The following is a 27,239-nucleotide window of genomic DNA, read 5'->3' on the forward strand; positions in this document are numbered from 1 at the left end:
AAATATCAGCTTCCGAACTCAAAAGGTGCCCGAGATATTGCCCAGATGAGAAAGGAAATAAATAAGTCCTTAATTAACCGATAATAATTAAGTAATTAATCAATTAATTGATTAATGAAAAAACAAAAAATATATAGTTTTTGCCAAAGCACTTGTTTACTATTGTGCTGAAATTTCAGCTTTCTAGGTCAAAGGATGGCTGAGATATCGTCCAGACAAACAAGAAAGAATCCGGAGTATGAACACTGAGTACTCCCTTTCAGCACGCGTCATCGCCGGGTCCCCTTCAGTGCCCGGCGATGACGTAATGCAGTGCCTGGGGATGGAATAGGAAAGGTGCGGTGTACAACAATATATGTTCCACAATCAAACTACATTAGCAATAATTGATAATCACAGATCTGCTTTAATCAAACAATATAAATATCTCTGCAAATACAGCAAATAAATCCATAAACACATTTGCATTTATATAAACACATTTAACAGATTCATTAAAAAAAAAAAAAAAAATCTACAAAGGGTGTAACTTCCTGTCACAGCAACAGAAGTGACATCACCAAAAAGTGACGAGTTGTAGACCGTTGCGTAACCAGCATGTGCTTTCCTATCGATTCACAATCCCCAGTGGTCAGAATCGAGCGCAAGCTTTACATTATATAGTACCGTTTGTTAACATCCCCAAATTACAATACATTTCCACTGCGGGATATTACAACAACAATCATCTCCAAGTTGGATGCAAGCTATTCCCAAAACAACTAATCATGTCCAACAACCCACTTGCACTTGCGATTTCCAGTCCACAAGGACCAACCTGTTTAAAACGTGCTCAAAATTGCAATTATCCATACCATTAATACTACCACAACAGCTGTGTATCCTCAAATATCGCGATGTCATAAGCTACAGCTGACCGAGCAATGAACCACACTCATGAAAATCATGAGGCAAAAATCAAACCCTAGGCTAACGAGTCGGGTCCCTGAACTCTGGGCTGAAGCAGAGACAGTCACTCGATTCCACCGAGCACGCTAAACACTTTCACCAAGCGAGAGCCGAGAAAAGTATGATGAGATACTCGTCGCACATTGTGATGTTAGTGTGTGAAATAGAGATAAACTCCAAAAAATTTCCCTTAAATCACTCCTGATAAAACCTCGCTGCCGAGCTGAACCCAAGAGCCGTGGGCAAAAAGGTGATCTTTGGTTATGCAGCCGAGAGATGAATAAAAAATAACGATCTATAGCATGGGCTAAGGCACTTCCACACCCAAACGAGAATACGAGTACCGGTACAGGCGGAACGAAACACTTCTGTACGGCCAGTAACGCCACGTGATGAATAAAACGAAATAAAAATGCACATCCTGCAATACACGACGGGTATTGTAATGCAAAGTGAAGTGAGGAAGAGTGGTTTCGTCATTGCGGAAAACTTCGTTTTAGGTTTCCAGACACTTTCAACAGCCAATAAGAGACAAGGACTGAACTACACTTTAGTGTGGAACTTAAGGTTAAATCGATAAAGCTCCTGTTTCCAAGATCAACTCACAATATCTCAATTTAGCCTCTTTTCCTTAGTGAGTAAAAATGCGACCCATGGCTGAAAAAAAAACATCAAAACAAGGAACAGAGACCATGAGGTAGCAACAGGACAGATCCTGCAACACATCACATGGACGAGGCGGAGGAGGGAAATCTCCCAGAGTCCTTTTCTTCCAATAATTGCCCAGCAAGCGTACCAACTGCTGTTCAGTGGGATGAAGCAGTCCTGCAGTTGAGCAGCGCGTGCAAATAGTGCCAGCATGAGCTGGGCCCCATGCCAGGCGACGCAACACTGTTTATTCTCAATGCGGGTCCTGCAAAATAAATGACAACTATGACAGGAACCAGACACTTTGATTCAACTCAGCTATGCGCAAGAGGTCAACACAGCCTTACTATTTTACATTCTTACTAACGCTCTCCCTCCCTCCTCCTTCTGCATGGTTCTTGTTGTCCCTTGGTTTGCAGCAGGATCTGCCCTCTGAATTATTGGGTTCTCCTCATTTAGCAGTTTCTAAAAGTATGTTTTCAATCTCCTCTTTACCATTCTCTTCTTGATTTGTGTTGCATCTTTGCTCTACTTTTTTTGGTTCTTTCTGATGACTCCAATGCAGTATTTGGTTTTCTGTTTCATTATCTCTGCATCATCTAAGCCTGGTGTTGGCTTAGCGGTTAGGGTGCCGGCTTGGGATCCTAGGATCCTGGGTTCGAATCCCGGTCGATCGCTGAATTAACGCCAGGGGGGTTGACTCGGCCTGTAATCCTTCCGAGGTCGGCAAATTGAGTACCAGCTTGCTGGGATGAATGATCCTGGCGTGTACCCCGATTTAGGATAGGTACACCGTATCCCTGCACAATGCGCATCGTAAGAGGCGACCAAGGGTTGGCGTCAGGAAGGGCATCCGGCCATAAAAACATTGCCTCAAACAGGGAATCATGATTGTCATGGGGCCCGCGAGGCTAACCCCCGCTCTAGCGGGGAAAAATGGCCTCAAAACGATCATTCATTCATTCATATCTCTGCATCATCTCTCAGCACTGTATTGTCCTCATTTATAGCTCACCTGGAATGTAGTTTATCTGGTGCATCGTCCATTCATCTGTCAGTCCGTAAACACTTGCAACTTATTCTTTGAAACCGCTGATGGGATTGTGACCAAACTTGGCACAAATGATATTTTGTGTGTTGCAACTCAAGTTTGTTCATGGCATGAAAATAAATAAATAAATAAAATCTGGATCTAAGGGGGTCTTTAGTGTGCATCCTCAAATATCGTGATGTCATAAGCTACAACTGACTGAGTAATGAACCACCCTCATGCAAATCATGAGGCAAAAATCAGGCTAACGAGTCGGGTAATCAGGCTAACGAGCTACAAATAATTTTTCTCCCACCGGGATCCAGGTTTGACCCCGAAAAATGGGAATTTGCTTTTTTCTCTGAAACTACAGACACAATTTCGATGAAGCTTAACCACAACCTTCATCACCTGTGATTTACCAATGTTTGTTCACGGCATTAGAAAAGTCGGGGCCTAAGGGGGTCTACCGGGATGGAGGGAGGTTTCCCCCCAAAATATATTGTTTTTTTTTTGTTTGTTTAAAGCCTTATGATCACGTTCGTATGATTGTACATGCTGCCCTGTCTTCCAGCAACCATTGAAATTGGTTTAAATACCTTGATATTGTTTGAAATACCTTTAGTCAGTGTAGTGAATGAATGATCGTTTTAAGGCCATTTTCCCCGCTAGAGCGGGGGTTAGCCTTGCGGGCCCCATGACAATCATGGTTCCCTGTTTGAGGCAATGTTTTTATGGCCGGATGCCCTTCCTGGCGCCAACCCTTCGTTGCCTCTTACGATGCGCAGGGGTTCGGTGTACCTATTCTAAACCAGGGTATACACCGGGATCATTCATCCCAGCAAGCTGGTACTCAATTTGCCAACCTCGGAAGGATGACAGGCTGAGTCAACCCCCTTGGTGTTAATTCAGTGATCGACCGGGATTCGAACCCAGGATCCTAAGCCGGCACCCTAACCGCTAAGCCAACACCAGGCTTTATTCTATCCTGCTTTATTCTACCAGGTGAGCGCCCAGGGGTATTGCCCCTATTTCTTATCATTCGTATCTGGGAGTTATCTTTGGCTGAGCTGTCTCTGACTTTTGCAATTCTAAAGATATTCTTCTATCCCTCCTCTGTATCCAAATCATCATACATCCTTGTGCAAGCTTATGCCTTTGCTACCACGTTCTTTACTCTCTTATTTGCTTTCCTAAACTCATCTCCACTTTGTTGGTCATTGACGTCACCCCACTTCATTTTCTCCTGAATCACCTCCTGTACTTCCCTATCCCACCACCAGGTCTCTTTATCACCCTTTTGTTTACCTGTAGTTTTATTCAAAATCGCTTTTCCAGCCTTCCTGATCCTGGTTGAAATATTCTCCCACCCAGAGCTCCCTTTTCATACTTCATCTGCTCTCATCTCTCTCAAAAGACTCGTTCAAAAAATACTTCCCTGTACTCCTCGTCTCCCAGTTTCCACCACCTCGCTTTTGGTTTTTATTGTTGCTTACATCATTTCACTCTCTTGATAACCATGTCTAAAACCAACATTCGATGCTGCGGTATTACTACATCGCCAGGTATGACCTTACATAGTCTTTGACCTCCTTCCACTTACCCCTTCTGCCAAAAATATAATCTATCTGTGAAACTTTACATCCGCTCTTATATGTTCTTGTCTTTTGTGGAAAAATAAAATGTATCAAAAACATTCATCAAATTCTCTGCACTTCTTTCACTTTACCATTTTACATGTGCAATACCTGTTCGTTCCAGTCTCCTCCTTGAGCCCTCCTGCCTGCTGTCTCTTCATCATGGACCACTCCGGGGGAACTCCGTGGGAGGGTCAAGAGAGGAGACCAGGTCAAGGGAGATGAGAGACTCGCATTGCTCCGCATCTTCAGATGCCCTAGGTAGAAACCGGAAAAGCAGCAAGAGTATGGAGATAAAGTAGAGATGCTGAGTCTTTAATTTATTTATTTTTAATTTACCATAACACTGTCAGGATTAATTTGCATAATTCACCAAGAAGATATTCCAAACTGGCACAACTTTTCTGTAGGTCAACAACAAATTACACAATTCATGGGTGCTCAACTCCTTCACATGCAAGAAAAGATGCAGCCAGCACAGGGCCACACTCAGAGCAGGTTCCTACTTTATGTAATGGAACTACATAGCAATATTGCTGTCATTTGAAAATGAGGCCAATATAAAGTTGATGAATGTACCTGACGACAATGAAACAATTGCATAATAATCATTTAAACAGCATTTTCATGTGTTGCTCAAATGTATCACTCCATCACAGTGTTTCTCAAACAGCGGGTTGTGACCCCCCCCAAGGGCGCAAGTGGGTTTCCAGAGGAGCTGCGAGTTGTCTGTGCGAAGTAGTTACACAAGTCCTAGTAATGTTCCCGATGACTTACCTAGATGTGAACTCGCATTCTCAAGCTTAGTAGTGATCAAAACTAAGGTCAGAAATAGGCTGATCGATGTTGAGAGTGAGCTACGATGTTCGCCGAGTAAGACGAGTCTCCAAATTGACATTTGTGCAAAAAAGGAAATAAAAATGGCCCAGATTCCAGCCTTTTTGCTGCTCCTGTAGTCAGGGCTGGCACTAATAGGCCCAGTCTAGTTTTCTCCACCTGGGTGTTTTATTTAATACTCAACTCTTGTAGGGATAACGGGCCGCGGTGACCAAATATCGGGATGGGTGGGTCGTCTGGTAAACCGGACTGAGAAACACTGCTCTAGCAGGAGCGAGCATTACAGAGCTACAAATAATTTGTCATAATAGGAATCTCTGGATGCAGGGACTGAACAGTGAACAGTGTGTGTTCTTACACATATTCACACTTCTATGTAACCGTGGCACTTGGCAATACGAAATGCTGCCCAAAGGGAGTCACGCAGGCATGAAGCAATTACGTAAAATAAATAGATCAAAGTGCAAAATACCACTTTTTTCCAAAACAAAATGCTACACCATCTCTAAAAACCTAAGGCACGGAAGTTTATCGAAATGAGTCAGAGAAATTCTTTGCAATTATGCCAACATGCCCTTTTCATCGACTTAACGAAACCTTTTTACAATAATTGTCAAGAGACTCTCTTTCATGGTCTACAGCCACTGGTTGTTTTCGTTAGGGCCCACATCCCTGGTTGAACATCATGTAAATTTAACTCGACGTGGTAACTTACAGGTAGGAATTCATTCATTTCCAAAGCCAATAGCCACATGGCATCAATAATGAAATGGCTTTGCTATTTGTGTGTTTAGACCTACCTTTAAACAATGCTGGCTGAAATAAAAATGCTGAAGCACTGCCCGTGGACATTTTACCTCCATCATTTGTAATAAATACTCTCATACGTCTGCGCTTACTCCATACATCAGAACATGTCAGTCAAGCAGTTCTGTCGGTATGCAAAAATCGCATGATGTATTGGATGCCAAAACAAACAGAGGAGATACTTTTTATGTATCGGTCTAAATGCAGGACTCACCAAATTTAGTCCACTTCAAATCAAGATGATCTTTGTTTGAGACAAAGATCATGGCTTCATCTGAGGACTAGGAAACTTTGTTAAGGGATTGATGTCTCAATGCAAGCCAATGAAGACACACGAAGCAAGCACATTATTGAAAGAAATAAGTGAGCAATTGGAAGGGGTTTTCAGCATCCAGACAATGATTTAGCAATGAAACAGAAAACAGGATTTTTAAAATAAATTGGTGAGTGGGGAGGGGAAGTTGTGAGATCAATGAAGAATAGATAGGAATGGTGAGAAAATCTTTGGGGAAAAAAATTGTCCTGGGCAAGGCCTAGTCATGGGCAAAATATTGGCACCCTTGCACTTTTTTCAAATAACTCACAATTTTCTCTAAAAATAAGTTGAAATTCACAAAAGTATATGGTCTCCACAATTCTTTATTTCACTGTTAATATTACAGAACCTTTGTTTTTGATTCAGAACTTAATATGTATTTTTAAATCAGAAAATAAAAAGAAATGGCATTGACAAAGTTATCGACACCCTAGACTTAATATTTGGTAGCATGACCTTTGGACATAATAACTGCAGTCAAGTGCTTCCTATAGCCATGAATGAGCTTCCTACACTTCTCTACTGGCAGTTTGGCCCACTCTTCTTGTGTGAACTGCTCCAGTTCTCCCAGATTTGAAGGGTGCCTTCTCCCAACTGCTGCTTCCAGATCTCCCCACAGGTGTTCAATGACATTTATATCTGGACTCATTCCTGGCCACTTCAGAACAGTCCAGTGTTTTGTCTTGAACCATTCCTGGGTGCTTTTTGAAGTGTCTTTGGGGTCATTGTCCTGCTGCAAGACCCATGACCTTCAACGGAGACCCAGCTTTCTGACAATGGGTTGAACGTTGTGCTCCAAAATGCCTTGGTATTCTCCTGATTTCATGATGCCATGCACACATTCAAGGCACCCAGTGCCAGAGGCAGCACAGGATCCCCAAAACATCACTGAACCTCCTCCATGTTTGACTGGAGAGAAGGTGTTCTTTTCTTTGAAGGCTTCATTTTGTTTTCTATGAACATAGAGATGATGTGCTTTCCCAAAAAGCTCTAATTTGGTCTCATCTGTCCACAGCACATTCTCCCAGAAGGATTTTGGCAAACTCCAGTCGGGCTTTCTTTTCTCTTCTCTTCTCTTCTCTCTCTGCAGTGGAATCCTCCTGGGTCTCCTACCATAGAACCCCTTTTCATTGAGTTGGCGACGGATGGTGCGCGTTGAAACTTTCGTACTTTGTGTCTGAAGGTCAGCTTGTACCTGTTTGGCAGTTGATCGAGGTGCTTTCTCCATCATTCAAACAATCCTTCGCTGCAATCTTCGATCAAGTTTTCTCTTGCGGCTATGTCCAGGGAGGTTGGCTACAGTGTCATGGGCCTTAAACTTCCTGATAACATAGCGTACAGTGGACACAGGAACATCAAGGTCTCTGGAGATGGACTTGTAACCTTGAGATTGTCCATGCTTGGTTACAATCTTGTGTCTGACCTCCTCAGACAATTCTCTGGTTTTTTTTCTTTTCTCCATGCTCATTGCGGTACACACAGTGACACAAAACAGCAGAATGACTCTTTTTCTCCATTCAAACTGGTTGAATGGGTGATTTTTACATCGCAGGCACCTGCAACTCAACACAGGTGAGTTCAATTCTAAAGTAAAGGCATGTTTGACTTATTGAAGGGAGCAGGCACATTCCTCTTACTGAACAAGCAAAGAAAATCTCTGCTTTTATGACACTGAATGGACGTTACCAGTATTAAGTTCTTCCTTTTGGTCTAAAGAACGGCCCCGTTGCATTTCAACACCACATCAATGACCTTACCATGGAACATGAGGGGTTAGAGGTGTGCATCGACGATGTCATCATCCATGCCATGACTTGGGGACGATCACTTTAAGAAAATCCGTGCTTTCTTTACGAGACTTACCGATGACAATTCTACTCGTTTTTCTTTCCATTGTGTTTTGCTATTTACATTCAACATTCAATGGCAAATCTAAACAACGATCTGCCTAAATCTGCATCGTTACCATTAAATTACCAATTACATAAATGTTAATCATTTTTTACAAATGGTAAACACTAAAACCTGACTTTTTTAATTGTTCCACACAATTTCCGATGTTCATTCTGCTAAAAAATAAAAATGACTGCAACATTTGCAGTTAGATAACTGACCTCTGCAAACGAGACCTGCGGCATAGGAATGACAGAGATCGACGCAGACCCACATTGACTGGATCCCAGTTGCTGTATTGGCAAAGTAACGCCGCCGCTCCGAAGGCCAACAGCAGAGGTCCAAGGCCCAGGAAGAAGAGCCACGAGCAACGTAACTGGCAGGGACATTGTTGACAAAGGTAGAAATAGTGCTTTTATCAGCTAACCTATCAAAACTGCATATCTCAACAGTACTTGGACAACTCATCAAATGCAGCCAACATTGTTTTATTGCCAAATTCTTTCCTTGCAAAGATTTGCATGACATATAACATTAAAGGAAAGCAGAAGTCATTAAGAAATCACACCTTATTTAACCAGACATCAGCAAGCACAGCAAGAGGGACTGCTAAGCTGAGTGCTAGCGTGCCCACAAGTGATGAGGTCAAGAAACAGCCCCTGCTCACCCAAACAAAAATAGAAAAATAGTCAGACTGACAAATGAGACTTCTTCCGCAAACTCTGGAGCTTCACTAAATTTCTGTAACCTTGCATTCATAGGCTACAAAACAGATTTATATCACATCATTAAAAGACATGAGCTAATGAACAACAGAAACAGCTGTAAACAGTAGCAAAATTTCAGCAAGGTTTTATTCAAGGTGTGCAAGGTGTGCCAATAATTTCCATGTGACGAGCGTGCAATTTTGGTGAAAGCTTGCTTGCGATCTCTTCTTAATAGGAATTCTGTACAGATCAACCGAGGTGGTTGCCTCTAACCGCAATAAATTGAGACAGACAGAGAGAGAGAGCTTTTGAATTTGGGATGATGGTAGAACCTTCATTTTGACCTTTTTCACTTAAACAACACATTTGAGTTTACAACTTGGTTAAGAATCGAAGTTGAACTGTACTACAAATGTAATCGGCTACAAATGAGATCAGAAATGTTCCGTGCTTTCATCACTTTGTGTTATTCCTTTTATAGCAAGGAATATAAGCGATGTTAAACTTTGCTTCATACAACATAAATGAAGCTCATTTTCCATATATATACAGACTTGGCATTTAATATGGAATTTTTTTTTTGTGGGGGTGAACTTACTTTTCAAGATGACTTAAAACCAAAAGTTCATTGGAATTATGTTGAAATTATTCTAGATTTTGTTAATGTGACCTTTAAAAGAAACAAAAACCACATTTGACATTTCGAAGAAAATAAATTGATCCTTGAAAGTGATGTAAACTGATATCGAACTCAATTCATGGACAGTACTGTGTTAAACTTCTGTGCGTTTTCCAGAAGTATCTCTTTATTTTGCACATTAGCCAAAAAATTTTTTTAACAAAAACAAAAGTTAAATTACGACTGGGATTACGGACAGTAAAATTACAGTTCAGTACTTCGTGTAACCCCCACGAGCATTCAGGAGAGCACGTACACGTTGAGGCATGCTGTTCACGAGATTTGACAAGGTTTGGACAGGAATCACTTGCCATGCAGTTACAATAGCCTGCTGCAATTCACGCACAGAGGCAGGCTGCTGGTCCAAGTGGTCGATTTGACGCGTTAATTCTGCCCACAAGTTCTCTATCGGATTCATATCCGGGGACATGGCAGGCCACTCCATATGCTCTACACCACGGTCAGCAAGAAAGTGTTGGATTATGCGAGCACGATGAGGCCGTGCATTGTCATCTTGGAAGACAAAGTTTCCTCGAAAGGCTGCACGAACAAATGGAAGCAATGTTTCTTCCAGAATGGCCCTGTGCTTGAACTGGTTCAGGTTTCCATTCAGAACAACCAGGTCAGTTTTGCCCCCTGCATGAAAAGCAGCCCAAACGGTCACCCCACCACCTACAGCTTGGACTCTTGGCACTATACAATCTTCGTTGTAGGCTTCATGCACTTGTCTGCGCACTCGGAGGTGGCCATATTGACGATAGACCAGAAATCTAGACTTGTCACTGAAGATCACGTGATTCCAGTGTCCTGGCTGCCATTGACGGTGCTCTCTGGCCCACTGCAATCGGCGCTGGCGGTGTTTTCTGGTCAGACGTGGCTTTCCCAGGGGACGCCTGGCACGATAGCCTGCTTGAACCAGTCGTTGGTTGACGAGCCTTCTGGATACAGGCACATTTGTCAGTTGCTGCCACTCAGCCCTAAGCCGATTAGCTGACTTGGTACGGCCATTGCGGACTAACCGGTGCAGCTGGCGATCATCCCTCCTTGCGGTTCTGCGGGGACGTCCTGACCTCGGTATTGGAGTAGGGACACCCCTCTGAGCATTTCGTTTCAGGATCTTTGACAGCTGACCTTGAGTGATGCCATACTGCCGAGCAATAGCACGATGTTTCATGCCGGAATTTCGTAAAGCCACCACTAAATGACAAACAGCATTGTCGAGTTGACGGACCATCTCCAGGGGAAGCGGCAATAACTTTGGTAGACGTGCAGCAGTTGTTTTCCACTAATACAGAACGCAACAACCCTTATATACCCGATTGTGAAGCCAATCGTCAAATGTACCTGTCCGTACATTTTGTCACGCCACCTGTGATATAATCCTGTTATTGACTTCTTGCTGCGACAGACAATCAGTGACATGGTTCTTTTAACAAAGAAATCACCGAAGCGTAAAAGAAACTCACCAGATTGATATACCGAGTTCAAAAAGTAAACCCAAGTCAAGAAAAAAAAAATATTCCATATTAAATGCCAAGTCTATATATATATATATATATATATATATATATATATATATATATATATATATATTCCATATTATATATGTTAGTTTGGATGTTAGTTTTGGATGTTAGTTTGGAGTTTGGATTTGGATGTTAGTTTACCGAGCGGTTTGGTATGACCGCGTCTGCACAGTTTACCCGATTACACTCGAACGTTGGCCAAATCGCGCTATGCTAAATCAATTAAGGAAAGGACACAACGGCTGGGTTGAATGACACGACACCAGGGGTACAGTTCTCAAGACCTCCGGAGGAGGTTATAATATTTGTATGCAGAACGTTTAGATTACAAGGACAAGAGGTACAGCATAGGAAGGTGGGCACTTAAACACACTTATCTTATTCCCGACAGACCACAGATAAACGGGACAAGACTGACTCACACAGGGATTGATGGCAAGGAAGGGCAGGTAGTCGATGGATAGCACAAGGTGCACCTTGGCTCAGGGACAGGATAAAGCGCGGTCCAAAAGATGCAGGGAGGTCTCTCAGCGCTCGGAGGTGGCTACTTCTCTCTCCAAGCTGGGGGCGCATCTGACGTCACGTCCGGTAAGTGGCTGCGTATATCCAGCGGGGAGTGACACGCCCTCGGCTCGTTAGCTCCGCCCCAGATGGAATCGGCCCGCCGCTTCTTATTGGGTGCGGGGGGTTACCGGGCTCCGCCCTTGACGAGGAGCTGACAGGGAGCCCCTATTTGGTAACCCCGTCGAGCACATGGGCAATGGCGGCTAACCAAGCCGGAGTGAGGACGCACACTCCCCGCGCGCTGTTGTTGTAGTTGTTGTTGTAGTTTCATGAGGAAGATGGGAGGAGGTATGGGGAGGTCCTAAACTCACTACTGGTGCCATACAATCACATTCTGGTGCAACGAAGAGTCAGAATTAATGGAAACGAGTCCTTAACTGACATAGACTAAGAATAACTAGCAAGATGTCCTATAGTTGTCTACGTGAGATGCGGTGAACCTGGGCACGACATTTAATGGGGGAAAAAGGGGAAGGTCGGTTCTACAGAGTGTTGTTTACAGACAATGGGACTAGGGAATGGGGGATTGGGGATAGTTGGGGAGTATTGGGGAAATAGGGGAATATTTACAAGCGGATATGGATGGAGGCCAAATCCCATATCCGCAACATTGCACCCTTCTCTACCCTCGGGGCGTCCCGACCCGATAAATTTTTACCTACTTTAGTGTGGCACTCAGATGTAGTTCCCTCTACTATTAACTCTACCCTGAGTGCGACAGTTTTACAGATGTTCACAAATGAGTAAATATGTCCCCCTGCGACGTTGCACCCTTCTCCTCACAGAAACACACCCACAGGATAACCGAATCGCGGAAAGAATTCTCAAACTAAACATACAGCCGGTAGGGAGCATTATTTACAAGACTACACTGATATTTACACTACGATCCAGGACCTGTTTTTGGAGGAACACATGCAGATGTTATGCATAGAGAGAGCACGCATGCCAGCATCGATACACCAACCCACGAGTGCTCTGTGGCCTTACGGCCTTTAATAATGTGCAGAGCACCCCATCCAAGCACCAAAAGCACCACCCCATCATGTACAGTCAGCACCATCCGGTGCACCAATAAAGTGTTCATAGTCACCGGTGGTGTCGCAGCCGGCCGATGTTCTGCCGCTGGTCTTGCCTTCGTGTGGTGCACTTGGTGTTCTGGCTTCCTTAGAAATAAAGAAAGGCGCCAACCGCGTCCATTTCTGAATTGTGGCCGTCAGGGGGCCAACTAAAAGTGGTTCACCTGTATGGCATAGGTGCCACGTTGACCCATAGGCCCATCACGGGTGGTGCTTGCCCGCAAAAGAACTGCGGTCCATTGTGGGTGGCCACAAAAATTGCGGTCCATATGGTGTATCGATCCCGGCAGCAAGCAGCGAAAGTGCAGGCCCACAACTGCGGAGCCAGCACCTCTCTCTCCTCTCTCTCTGCCCCAAAGCCAGATCCTCGGAGGTGGGAGACAAAAGAAGAAGACAAGTGAGTAAGGTGGTAAGGGCGCAAAAGTGCACGCAATATAAGGTAATGCACACTGGGGGCACATGGGAACCAGGTGAGACAGGTACGTTCCTACCGTACGCCCCCCCCCCCCCCCCCACCAGGTAACCTACATTGCCCCTCCCTTACCCCTTACTGTATCCACAAAACACAACACTACCCATAAACATCTATTTTACAAATCAACAAACGTCCCTACTGTCTTCCCCGTTCCTCCCATAAACCAAATTCGTCTTCTCTCCCTCCTAACCAATCAAATTTGCCATTTTCAACTCTCATCAAAATTTGCCATCTCCAACTCAACATCATAATTTGCCATCACCAATTCATCATCAGTCCCTCCTAAGGAGGGAGAGATGGAATCACCCCAATGTCTCATCCACGTCGTGATGCGTCTCACAAATCCAAACAGCAATTCTCCTTTCCTGCACACAGAACAAAGAAACACAGGTGTGGAGTCATCATCACCACAGGTAAGTGGCTGCGTATGGTGCGACAGGTTCATCAATCCTAACTATTTCCTAAATGACTTTAACAACTTTACATTACCCGGGGTCTTTCCCTGCCAATCCATTGGCCAACTTACACTATGGGTTCTAAAAACCAATTCCCATTGACCAAACTGTGGTGCTTTTCAATTTGGGGTCTCACTCCCCCGATTCATCTCCCGGTGCCCTCGCACAATTTCTGGGCTGTGGCGTGTACCTCTCCCCGCGGGTCTACCCACCTGCACACCTCCACCACTGCAGTTGCCTCCGAGCTTACCTGCTCCTCACCCTAACCTAACTACCTGGGGAAGGCCCTCTGGCGCTCTCCCCACTCGGTGCCCTCTCTGGCACTGGGCTACCCGGGTCCGTCCTCCGGATCCTCGGGCCCCACTGACACTAACGGCTCCCAGAGCCCACCTGCGGCCTCACCTGGCCGACATCCTCACAGTGGTGGAGTGCCCAACCAACTACACACACTAACAGGCCACACGCCCAGCCATTTCCACAACACTAATGCACCCATCCACAATACCATTCTGCAACCGCACCACAAATGCCAATATCCAACCACAATTTACCCATACCCTTTACCTAACACTTACACTACCCGCCCCGGGTACTCGTGAAAGGGGTCCACTCTTCCCCCATCCACACCTTCGCACCATACACACCACTCCGTACCACTTACTCCAACTCTCTCCACACACCTGTACTTGCACACCTGTGCTCTCACTCTTGGGGCCGCCTGCACCCTTCTCTCCCCAAGCGCATTCGCGCTGATCCACAACACTCACTACTCATCCACTGCTCCACACACCTGTCCAGTTCTCACACACACGGCATCATCTCATCTAACTACTCCCCTCTGAAACTCGCGCTTCCCAGTCGTCCCTTTAAACTATTGCGCTCCCTCGTCATTATAATCCACACTAATCTACCTGCGTCCCCGCTACAGGTATCAGTCACTAACTAAACTTAACGTTACCTAATGTCAATCTCTTCTAGATCCCTACAATATAACCTAACCCACCCGGGCTAGTTTTCACTGCCATACACCCCATAATCTATAGCTCCTTTGCCCCACTCATGGGAAGGGTGGCAGGGATGCCATCCCACCACATCGGGCATCTCCCACTACCAATTTTGCACATCAAATTTCAACAAATCAAAAATTTGCCAATCACTACCCATACCGTCATCAAATTTTGCTTTTTTCTAATTTCGGGGCCAAAACACTATCCTCATCACCCGTCTACTCACTAATGCCTCTCGGTGCGCCAATTCCTGTCCAAAGCCCGGCTTCGTAAAGCCGAGCAATGAATGCGGGTTGTTTGGTGCCAGCGGCTGGATACGTCCCGCACTCGGTGCAGGGAAGGAGGTTTACCCGGGCCGAGATCCCACGCACCATCTCGGCGTGGAGCCATCCAATGTCCCGATCTCGACCTGCCGGCACGTCTCAACAAAACGTGGTCGCCATGACGACCCTTCCTATCCAGCCGCCCGCTCCGCCTAGTGGAGCACGGACGCGGCCGTTCAAAGCGAGGCCCAGCACGCACCGAGGGCCCGATTCGGCTAAAAGTCGCTCTAACCTCTAACCCGGTTACCTTCGATGCCTCACCTGCATGCTTACACCCCGCAGCCCGTTCCTTGCTCACACATCCAGCCGTTTCCATGCTCCTCGTACCTTTCCTTACACACCCAGGTACACTCATTCCACTCACAGCCTTGGTCACACACCTGACCACCGAACACTTTGGCACACATTCGTTGGTCGCACACCTCACCAACACACCTCTTCGCGCCCCCTCCTCTGTGACAATCAGGTGTGCTCTCACTCGCACACCCAACCACGTGCCTCACTACCAATTCCAGCGTGCATTCCCACTCACGCTCTACCATTCCAGGTGTGCTTCCTTTCTCACCTGTCACAACCAACTCACGCTCCGTGTCACTCTTACAACTCTCACCTCCACTCTTGACAGCGCACTCACCCTTACTCTCGACAGCGCACTCTTTCCTCATGCACCCGTCCGTTACACACCTTTCTCGCGCACACTCTCCCGTCACACCCTCTGTAACACTTACCACACCGCGCTTCCATGTGCTCCCTCGCACACGCGCTACGACCGACTCACTCTCGCCAGCACCCTCACTCCTTGGCACGCACTTTTTCCTCACACACCCCAGAGTCGGACTTTCTCGCACACCTCCTTTTTCGCACACCAGACCTGTCGCACACTTCACCAACGGCCTCTCACGAACACCCGGGTCCATCTCGACCCCCAAGCTCCTTAAATCCCCTGGCGCATCATACGCACGACCATATTGGTCACCACTTACACCGGGTCCTCTTCCTCTTCGCTTCTCCTCCATCACCTGCGAATCCCTCATCCGGTTAATGAGCACATCATCACGATCCAAACACAGACTTTGGACCAATTCTTTTATCTCCTCTTTTATCTCTTTCTTATCTCCTCTCCGTCGCTTCTTAATTTCGCTCACCCCTTCTTCCACTTCTTCTAATTTCTGCTTTACCTCTTTTATTTCCCGGTACGTCTCCTCAAGCTCGTCCTCCAAGGCTACCTTGACCGTTTCCATGTGCGTCCTCACCTGCCGGTCCTTCGTCTCCATTACCTCTGTCACCTCGTCCAACCTCGTTGTCAGTCCCTCACGTACCATTTGACATTCCCTCTTCGTCGCTATCAAGTCGTCTTTTAGTTCTTTCTGTGTCGCTTTTAACCCCCCTAATACCGCAGTGTTCCTTTGAACCTGCTCCGTTAGTCCTTTTTGTCCCTCCGTCAGCTGTTCCACCTCCTGCGTCAGGTCCTCTATGCCCCCTTGCAATTTTACAGTCCCCTTTCTCACCTCCTTCTCCATGTGCTCCTTACAGTGCCTCACCTCCTCGCGCACTCCTCCGACCTCCTCACTCACACCTCTTCTGATCTCTTCTCCCATCACTTGCATCTCCTGCCCAGATGCCACCCTCATCTGCTCCATTTCCTCCCTGTGAGCATCCAGTTTGGTTTCTACCCCCATTCTGACCCCCTCTATCTGCTGCCCCATTTGGTTAACTTCCCTTTCCGCTTGGTCCCTCATGTCCCTCAATTTGCCTTCCATCCTGTTTTCTAACCCCTCTAACCCATTTTTCACTCCCTCTATCTGATTCTCCTGGGCAGCCATTCTATTTTCTACCCCCATTAACCCATGTTTCACCCCTTCTATCCCATTGTCTAACCCCTCTAATTTCTTGTCTAATCCCTCACCGGTACCCCTCGCTTCGTCCCTCATTACCCCCATTTGGCCCTCTAATCGCTCACACCAATCGCTCACTATCAGCCCTCATTTGCTCACTATCAGCCCTCATTTGCTCACTCTGAGCATCCATCCGATTCCCCATTTGTCCCATAAGGGCCCCCATCATTCTGTTTTCCATTTCTTCATTATTCTTGTCCATAAGGGCCTTCATTTGCATAAAAAAAAGGTTCAAATCTACCAGCGGCGCTACTACGGTCGCGGGCGCGGTCGTCGTGGCTATGTTCGAGGCGCCATTTTGCGCGCCCGCAACCTCGTGCGCGACGACGCTATTTTGCGAATCTGCTACCCTCACTGCTTCACTCTCCTCTTGTCCCTCATTTTGGTCCTGGATCGACCCTGCCTCCCTCTCCTCTACCGGAACCCAGCCGTCTTGGTCTGCCATAGCGCGACTTTCAAAATTCGAGTTTTTTTTTTTTTTTTGTAAAACACAATTAAATTTCGCTGTTATAATTTCGAGCGCGTGGAACGCGCTCCGGATCGAATCCCACTTCCCGACACCAAATGTTACTCTAATAGTACAATTGGTGTTCCAAAATTTGGGCCTAACAAATTTAGTCCCAGGTCCGAATCCAACTCCTCGACACCAAATGTTACAGACGCGGTTTTGGATGTTAGTTTACCGAGCGGTTTGGTATGACCGCGTCTGCACAGTTTACCCGATTACACTCGAACGTTGGCCAAATCGCGCTATGCTAAATCAATTAAGGAAAGGACACAACGGCTGGGTTGAATGACACGACACCAGGGGTACAGTTCTCAAGACCTCCGGAGGAGGTTATAATATTTGTATGCAGAACGTTTAGATTACAAGGACAAGAGGTACAGCATAGGAAGGTGGGCACTTAAACACACTTATCTTATTCCCGACAGACCACAGATAAACGGGACAAGACTGACTCACACAGGGATTGATGGCAAGGAAGGGCAGGTAGTCGATGGATAGCACAAGGTGCACCTTGGCTCAGGGACAGGATAAAGCGCGGTCCAAAAGATGCAGGGAGGTCTCTCAGCGCTCGGAGGTGGCTACTTCTCTCTCCAAGCTGGGGGCGCATCCGACGTCACGTCCGGTAAGTGGCTGCGTATATCCAGCGGGGAGTGACACGCCCTCGGCTCGTTAGCTCCGCCCCAGATGGAATCGGCCCGCCGCTTCTTATTGGGTGCGGGGGGTTACCGGGCTCCGCCCTTGACGAGGAGCTGACAGGGAGCCCCTATTTGGTAACCCCGTCGAGCACATGGGCAATGGCGGCTAACCAAGCCGGAGTGAGGACGCACACTCCCTGCGCGCTGTTGTTGTAGTTGTTGTTGTTGTTGTTGTAGTTTCATGAGGAAGATGGGAGGAGGTATGGGGAGGTCCTAAACTCACTACTGGTGCCATACAATCACATTCTGGTGCAACGAAGAGTCAGAATTAATGGAAACGAGTCCTTAACTGACATAGACTAAGAATAACTAGCAAGATGTCCTATAGTTGTCTACGTGAGATGCGGTGAACCTGGGCACGACATTTAATGGGGGAAAAAGGGGAAGGTCGGTTCTACAGAGTGTTGTTTACAGACAATGGGACTAGGGAATGGGGGATTGGGGATAGTTGGGGAGTATTGGGGAAATAGGGGAATATTTACAAGCGGATATGGATGGAGGCCAAATCCCATATCCGCAACAATATATATATATATATATATATATATATATATATATATATATATATATATATATATATATATATATATATATATATATATATATATATATATATATATATATATATATATATATATATATATATATACATACATACATACATGCATACATATATATATATATATATATATATATATATATATATATATATATATATATATATCTATCGTCACCTTCATGCCATTCTTGCTCAAGTCGAATTTTATCGAATATGACATTTTGTTATCCGGTGATTGGTTATTGTGTCTAGTTACTGTCAATTCATAATAGAATGTCTACACGTTTTTTCTGCCGAAAAAATGTGTTTGTTCAACTCCGTGCCATTTCTGCTTATCGAGTCTAAAACTACTAAACCACCGTTTAGAGGCCATTTTTCCCCGCAAGGCGGGGGTTGGCCTTTTCGGGGACCGTGGTTGTTGTTGTTTTTTTTGGTCCCCTTTTTGAAGCAATGTTTTACGGCCGGATGCCCTTCCTGCCGCCAACCCTGTTTGTCGCCTTTTACGACAAGCAGGGAATTACCAGTGAACTGGTACTCAAATTAGCCGACCTGGGAAGGATGACAGGCTGAGTCAACCCCCCCTGGCGTTAATTCAGCAATCGACCGGGATTCGAACCCAGGATCCTTATCGAGTGTTCGTGCCATTTCCGCTCATCGTATATCACCGAAATAATGACTCCTCCCATTAAATTCAACGAACCCTAACCCATCTCTCCAACCCTGGTTGAAAAAAGTGGGGACGGATGGACGGACATCGAGACCGGCAATATTAGTGACCTATCTCCAGAAGGAGATGACCTAAAAAAACTAGTGTATAACTATAAATGAAAACAAAGTCAATGTATCATAAAAATTAATTTCTTGATTATTCGTTCCAAAGGGTCATCAGCATTTAGGTAGAACCGTGAGCAATATTGTCTCCAGCACTTCTCCGTGCCATAATTGCCCAAGCCAAAATTGCTCACGGTGATTTGCCCAAGCCAAAATTGCTCACGGTGATTTAACATCTGTTATTTATACATTTAGCTTAGTTACATGTTTCTTTACAATTGCATGCAATGATAATCTCGGTTTTCTTCACTTAACAGAATTTAAATTCAGTACTGATCCAGATGGCTGAAAAAAAAACAAACGTTTTTTGTGATTATGTCGTAAACGCTTTTTTTGACTTGAGCAAGAATGGCACGAAGGTGACGATATAAACAGTCACGTGAAAAAGTAAGTACACCCATGTAAAGTTTTGACTTTTTCAACATATTTCAACATACAGCTATTTGATCTTCATTTCAACAATATTGATAGATAAAGGTGATATAATATAACAAATATCATGAAACATTTACATTTTGTAGTCCATTGTATAATTTAAATAAACATAAATGCAAATTTCGCATGTGGAAAAAGTAAGTACACCCTTGGCTCGAATAGGTGGTATTGCCGCCTTTGGCAGAAACAACCTCAAGTAGGCGTTTCTTATAAGTCTACCAGTCTCTGACATCGACTGGGAGAAATTTTTGCCCACTCCTCCATGCAGAATTCTTTCAGCTGTGCAATGTTTGAGGGGTTTCTTGCATGCACAGCTCATTTAAAATCCCTCCAAAACATCTCGATGGGATTTCGATCCGGGCTTTGACTTGGCCATTCCAGAACCCTCCATTTCTTTCTTTTCAGCCATTCCTTGGTGGATTTACTGGTATGTTTAGGGTCATTGTCATGTTGCAAGGTCCACCTTCGGTTGAGCTTCAACTTTCCGACAGATGGCCTCACATTATCCTCAAGCACCCACTGGTACAATGAAGATTTCATAGTGGATTATATGATGGTGAGCTGCCCAGGCCCTGATGCAGCAAAGCTGCCCCAAACCATAATATTTCCACCACCATGCTTTACAGTTGGTATCAGGTTCTTGTGGTCAAATGCTGTCTTTGGTTTTCACCAAACAAGTCTTCTGGTACTGTGGCCAAATAGCTCCACCTTTGACTCATCTGTCCAGAGCACATTGTTCCAGAAGTGCTGTAGACTGTGGGGCAAGCCCATTTAAGATGTTGTTTCGAAGTCCCCTCAATGGCAGAGGCCAAAAAGCTCTGTCAAATGTATGAAAAAATATAATAATCGCAAAATCGTTTTGTTCCCTCAATAAACATCCCGTCTCTTCTTGAAAATCAATAAAATAAAAGCTTTATTTGGTCTCAGAATATCTGTTAAAATCGGCTATAAATAACCCTGCATCGACGAAATGAACCAATCACAAAGCAGTTATAGCATCCTCGTTCACGACTGAAGAATACTTGACAACAACATGGCGGACGACGCCACTTCCGCGAAAGCCGTGGTCGCTGATAAAAACAGATGTTTCATTCACTTTTCTTCAGTAAATGAAGCCGTTCTGAAACCATTTACCGATACAACTTGGTCCAGAGCATTGGAATGTGCTCAGGTTTGGAAGAGTTCTGACGGAGAAAAGGCCAAAATCGCCACCGATTTCATAAGTTCCATCGGCGGTAGCTCGGACTGTGTGCAATTAGATCTACCCAGTACCAGTACGACAGCTACGACTATGAGTACGAGTGATCCGAAGCCTCATAATGGTCGATTCCATCGGCGATGCTATCAGAAATTCACCGATAAATCTAAGATAGAACAAGCCCAAAGAAAGAGAAGAAAGCCTACAAATGACTGTCCTACAGAACTAATCAAAGGTGAGTTTCGTGGGTATTATATTTACTAATTTAGATGTGATCTAGTGATGATGAAAGCCTAGAAAATTTGGCTTAGAAAGGCGACATTGACAACTTCGATCACAGATTTTGAAGTGAAAAAGTGACATTTTACATTTTCCATTTATTTGCCATGGGTGCGGTCAGCTCTGTTTACCAATGTAAACTAGAACGGGCACTCGGTAGAGCGCATACCTTCGCCGCAGCTACTGTTCTGTACTTGGCATGGGAGTGTAGGGAACAGAACAGTGAACAGTTTGGTGCTGATTTCATGCAAATCGGATAAGAATTGACCGAGTTATGACAAACAAGATCGGGCATTGAATTCTGAACATTTTGGCATTAGTTGCATGCCAATTGGATAAAAATTGACCGCGCTATGGTAAAAATACGATTTTGACCTTTTCGTGACCTTGACCTTTGACCCGATTGCTCCCAAAATCTAATCAAATGTGTCCCGTATAATAACCAATCATCCCACCAAATTTCATGCAATTCGGTTGAATACTTTTTGAGTTATGCGAATAACATACACACACACACACAGACATACAAATAAATACACAGCGATCAAAACATAACCTTCCGCTTTTGCGAAGGTAATTATGTTTCCCAAACAAAGAGTGATGATCTAACATTTCGTAACGAGCATGACGGAGGCAGTCACTGCAGTAGACCACTCCACCACCATTTGTCATATTCAAGCTAACCATGTTTTTATGAAATATAATCGATATTCATAGAAACGTATTTAAAAGGATATTAAAAGATTCAAAATCCACCGTGTGGCATAAATTACCATCATATTGATATGGATCCAGCTTCGTCTCTGTGCTAGCGCACGGAGACGACTTTGTGTTTATAGAAGTAAGCTAAGCGTTCAATTGTGCATGTTCTGTCCGAGAATGAATTATAACAACAATACTTTTTTATACTTACTCGGTAGGCTTAGTCGGTATGCATTTTCATGGCAGCATCCTTGCAACAACACACCTTGCAACATCCTTGTATGCAACAAGCATCAGCTGGTGAAATTCCTTGTGGCAGAATGGAAGAGATGCAAGGCAGACCAGCTCAAAGGAATTCACTTGGTTGTAGCCCATGAAGACAAATGTCATTCAATTTGTACAGACACAGACGGAACTGTCAAGTTTGAAGCAATAGAAGAATTATCCTGTGACCACGAGGAAGCAGATACTCGCAAGCTATTACACGCCAAGTACATAGCTGCTACAAGTAACAGCCCACCAGTTATCATCAGGAGCCCAGATACAGATGTATTTGTGATCGCCTTGGGACTTACTAATCAAATCAGTTCACCGCTGTACTTTTATACTGGTAGAGAGGACAAAGTGCGCACAATTGATGTCGGTGCTGTTCAGCAGGAGTTGGGAGATGAACTGACGGAAGCTCTCATATGATTCCACTGTTTCACCGGTTGTGATTCGGTCAGTTCCTTTTATGGAAAGGGGAAACAAAGAGCCTTTAAACTACTGCAGAAGAATCCCACCCTTATAGTCATTCAAGGAACTTGGTACATCTTATGACATATCTGAAGAGATGGTCAGTCGTCTGGAAGAGTTTGTATGCCTACTGTATGGGCAGAAGGAAATTACTTCAGTAAATGAAGTGAGATATCTCATGTTGAAGACAGCAACCAGAACTGAAAGTGTCATGCCCCCAAACTAGGACTCACTCAAAAAGCACATCCAGAGAGCTAACTATCAAGCCAGCATCTACAAGAAAAGCCTGGTGCAACACCAAGATCTGCCATCTCCTGCAGGCAATGGTTGGAAGATGGATGGCAATGAGCTCACAATTGACTGGATGGACCTAGCTCCAGCTCCTGAAAGTGTTCTAGAACTTGCATTCTGCAGATGTAGGGGATCAAAGTGTAAACCTCCAAATGCTGATGAGTCATGCTGTATCTCTCTTGGACTGAGATGTACAGATCTGTGCCAGTGCAAGAAATGTGAGAACATTCAGCTCCCAACAGACATTGAAGAGACAGAAGACCCCCACAATGGTGAAGGTGATGAGGAATATGGAGAGGACCTGTAAGTTCGCAAGTAAGGTGCTCAAGTATAAAAGAATATAATACAAACATAAAGTGTATGCTACTCTATATATGACAAGGCAATTTCACCTAGTATATTTTACGAAATAAATTGGTAATAACATGATCAGACAAGTTATGTCGCTTTTTTGTGCAGATTTTTGATTGGGTTTAATGATCTGAATGCGTTTTCATGAACTGTCCATTACAAAATTATAATAATATATGGTGAGGTTAACCCATCCAGGACGAACCCCACATATTAGTGGTTTGGTGAAATAACTGCTAGTCATAAACATCATACATACATGAGCAGAAAGAACAAAAAAAAATACAAACTTTGAGCCCATTTTTGTCACAGTGCGAGATATAGTTCATTCACAGCTATATTTCTTAATGTGAATAGCACTAAATCATCAAATTGGCAACAATGGAACATTCAAAATCACTATTTTTCCATTCAAATTGGCAATTTTATGGTTTATAATTAAATTTATGTTTATATTTTCATTTCTAATAAACTACATCCCTTTGTAAATACTTTAATAGTGCAAGAAAAAAAAAATTGCCAATTTGACTAATTAATAGATTATATAATTAATGTGCACTAAAAAAATAGGGAACAATGCATTTTCTTCCTTGGTAACTATTGACAATTCAATTTATAAAGTTTATTTCCAATGCCAATGAGGAGACTACGAAAATATTTATCCAAGACATTAATAAGCCATCGCCCCACTGTCTACTGGTCTTTGCCGAGATGTTCATTGGCAAACTTTAGTCTTGCCCTGATGTTCTTTCTGGACAGCAAAGGTTTCCTCCTGGCCTCCCATGTAGATCAAATTTGTGTAGCCTCTTTCTAATGGTAGACTCGTGCACTTTGACATCAACGGTGGCAAGAGCTACCTGTAGGTCCCGTGATGACATTCTGGGGTTCTTGGAGACTTCTTTCAGCATCTTGCGGTCTGCTCTCGGGCTGAACTTGCCGGGGCGGCCTGGCCTGAACAAGTTGGCAGTTGTTTGGAATCTTCTCCACTTGTAGATTATCTTCCGGACAGTCGAATGATTGATTTCAAATTGTTTGGAGATCTTTTAAAATCCCTTCCCAAACTCGTAGGCATCTATAATCTTCTTTCTGAAGGCCTCAGAGAGCTCTTTTGATCTAGGCATGGTGACGCCGCACACTTCAACAACAAAGAGCAAACCAAACTAAATGTCTGAGGTTTAAATAAGACAGGTTCCTCCAAGATCCTCTCTAACGATGTTCTAATCATTTGCACCTGAGCTGGTGCACCTGATTCTAATTTTAGGTATTTGAAGTAGTGATAAATGTAGGGGTGTACTTACTTTTTCCACATGCGAAATTTGCATTTATGTTTATTTAAATTATACAATGGACTACAAAATGTAAATGTTTCATGATATTTGTTATATTATATCACCTTTATCTATCAATATTGTTGAAATGAAGATCAAATAGCTGTATGTTGAAATATGTTGAAAAAGTCAAAACTTTACATGGGGTATACTTACTTTTTCACGTGACTGGATATATATATATGCCTCTGGGTCCAGAGCCAGATAAAAGAGGCGGGGGAAAAGCTGACACCTTGTAAGATACCACATCGTATCTTTACTCTTGGGATTTCAATCTTTCCTTCCACGTGAGGTAGTATCAGCATTGTATTCCAGAGCGTCAATGCTTTCTCTGTCAGTGAGACTATTTGGGGGTTAACCTTGTATACTTGCATGCATTTTATAATCCATGAGCGTAGGACTGGGATACTATCAAAGGCTTTTTTTGTAATCTATCCAGGCTGTGGATAAGTTGGTTTGATGAAGCTTGCAATTTTCGAGTATTGACCTGTTTAATAACAATTGATCTATCGGTCCTTAGCATCCTCTCACATCCTTTCTGTTCTTTCTGCCTCTAATGCTCCTTGTCCAGTGAGGTGTTCACAAATTGCATCGGTGAATAATCTTGTTAAAAGTTTGTATGCTGTTGGTCGGCATGTTATCGGTCTATATTTATGGGGTAGATGGGTTTCATTATATTTTGGGATGAGAAGAGTGTTGCCTTCCGTGAACCATTGATCCATTGACTGTTCCCCTTTGATGAGTTTGGTAATTGCTCGAGCATAGCGAGGATGGAGAGCATATACGGTAGCTGTTTTAGCGAGAAGTTTGGAATCCCATCCCAGCCTGGGCATTTGATGCTTTGTGGGATGTTCTCTGATTTTCTCTTCATCTATTAATTATCATTGGGTACATTTCCTGTAGATGTTGCTTTCTCTTTTCCAAGTGTCATATCCATTCTGCTTCCTTGTTGTGTTCTTCAATCTTTGTATATCCTTTTCCAGATCCTCTTTTTTAGGGAGAGTTGCCATATTTTGTTTCTTTTCCCCTAGTTCTCTGTTTAACTTTTTCCTGTTGTTTTCAAACTGATGATTTTGATTTCTTCTGTTGTTGGCCTCATCATAGTTTTTTATTTTCCTTGCTCTCTGTTGTATTTGGAGCTTATTATAGGCAACTAATGGTTCTAAGCCCATTATTTTCGATGTTGTATTTCTTTTTTATTTGTCTGATCCTTTTCTTGAGCTTTGGACTTCTGTTTCCCTTCTTGAATTGTTCTATTTGTCCCATCTCCTTCCTCAGATGATCTCTCTCCTTCCCCAGTCCCCGTTTCCATGGTGGTGTTTTGTTTCTGGCCAGATTATCAGATCTATCTTTTTGGTGTTGTTTGCCTGTTATTTTCTCTTGGACATACTGTGCTGCTGCAAAACTCATATCGTCAATTTCTATCTGATTCGGTGATTTGGGGAGCATTTTAGTGACTGCTTGGTTTATACTTCTTATTTGTATCTTCAGTTTATTTATTTTTTTATTCCGTGGAATTGCAGTCTTTATCTGGGTGATACTAGTTAAATTTCCTCCATATAATTAATCAGCTCCTCTTCTAGACTGTGCTGTTCATTGTCAACCTCCTCTTCCTCTTCTTCATTCTGTTGTCCATTATTCTCCTCCTCATTGTGATTTATCTTTGTTGCTATTATTTGTTTTGTTTGCAAAGATACAGGTTGAGCTGAGTTAGTAACTTCGAGTTGTTATTTCTCTAGGGGTGTCGTTACAGCATTTGCTTTTGTCAATCTTTGATCATGTTGTGGAGTTTCCAATTTTGTTTCCCGAGTCAATTCTCCAATCTGTTGCCCAATCTCAGTCTCTGTTATTGTGAGTAAACTTGAAATCCCATCTGCTTCTGCTCTCTTCTCTTGCTGTTCTATTTCCTGCGCAGCACCAGTAGGTTCTGTCACAATGTGCCATGCCCAAACAAAATCACACACTGCAAGAACAAATGGGAAATATGCTTCAAAAGTTCTGAATTAGGAACTTGGTAATGAGGGAAAAGAAAAAAATAACGATACATTTTATGCTTTACGACAAAATTAAATTGAAAAGCGAGAGGAGTTTCTTTTAACGATTACACTTGAAATAAACAATTATATACAGTAAAACTTGTTTGCATTTCCTACCAAAGCCAAAGGCACTCTGTGATAGCAGTTCCCAAAAGACCATTGACAAGGAGGCAGAGCCACACAGAACGGTTCGGCAACTCAAAGGTCTCCAAACCAGTGTAATGCAGGAGGAAGAACAGTGGCCACAGGAGCACGAGACAAAGTAGGCCAATGAAACCTGAGTTCACAGTGGACCGAGGTCATAATGAAAATTTAGACTCTCAAAATGATAAGCGAACATAATAAGGGCTTGTAAATCAAGTGTAATCACCTCAGGATCAACAATCCCACAAACAACACCAATTCAATGTCAGCTAAGGCTGGTTAAAAAAAATCCTGTTTATCATCGCCGCCCGCCCCATAAAA

The 27,239-nt window shown here is 43.9% G+C and overlaps 1 protein-coding gene across 7 annotated transcripts in view; it reads right to left on the bottom strand.

Annotated features, from left to right (window-relative positions):
* Positions 1–386: 386 nt before the first annotated feature.
* The window catches only part of SLC35F5 (solute carrier family 35 member F5), a 54,595-nt gene continuing 27,742 nt past the window's right edge, over positions 387–27,239 (bottom strand). For 6 of the 7 annotated variants that reach the window (XM_078783593.1, XM_068126575.2, XM_068126550.2 and 3 more), the window contains exons 12-16: positions 26,892–27,051; positions 8,685–8,775; positions 8,338–8,492; positions 4,375–4,520; positions 387–1,861 (exon numbers count right to left, since the gene is read on the bottom strand). In XM_078783593.1, the coding sequence (XP_078639719.1) occupies positions 4,424–4,520; positions 8,338–8,492; positions 8,685–8,775; positions 26,892–27,051 (503 nt within the window). In that variant the 3' untranslated portion in view covers positions 387–1,861; positions 4,375–4,423. The remainder of the gene's footprint in view (positions 1,862–4,374; positions 4,521–8,337; positions 8,493–8,684; positions 8,776–26,891; positions 27,052–27,239) is intronic. The other variant, XM_068126559.2, reaches the window with a different exon arrangement.

This window comes from Myxine glutinosa, chromosome 1, assembly GCF_964187855.1.
Source record: "Myxine glutinosa chromosome 1, kmMyxGlut1.1, whole genome shotgun sequence".
Classification (NCBI taxonomy): Eukaryota; Metazoa; Chordata; class Myxini; order Myxiniformes; family Myxinidae; genus Myxine; species Myxine glutinosa.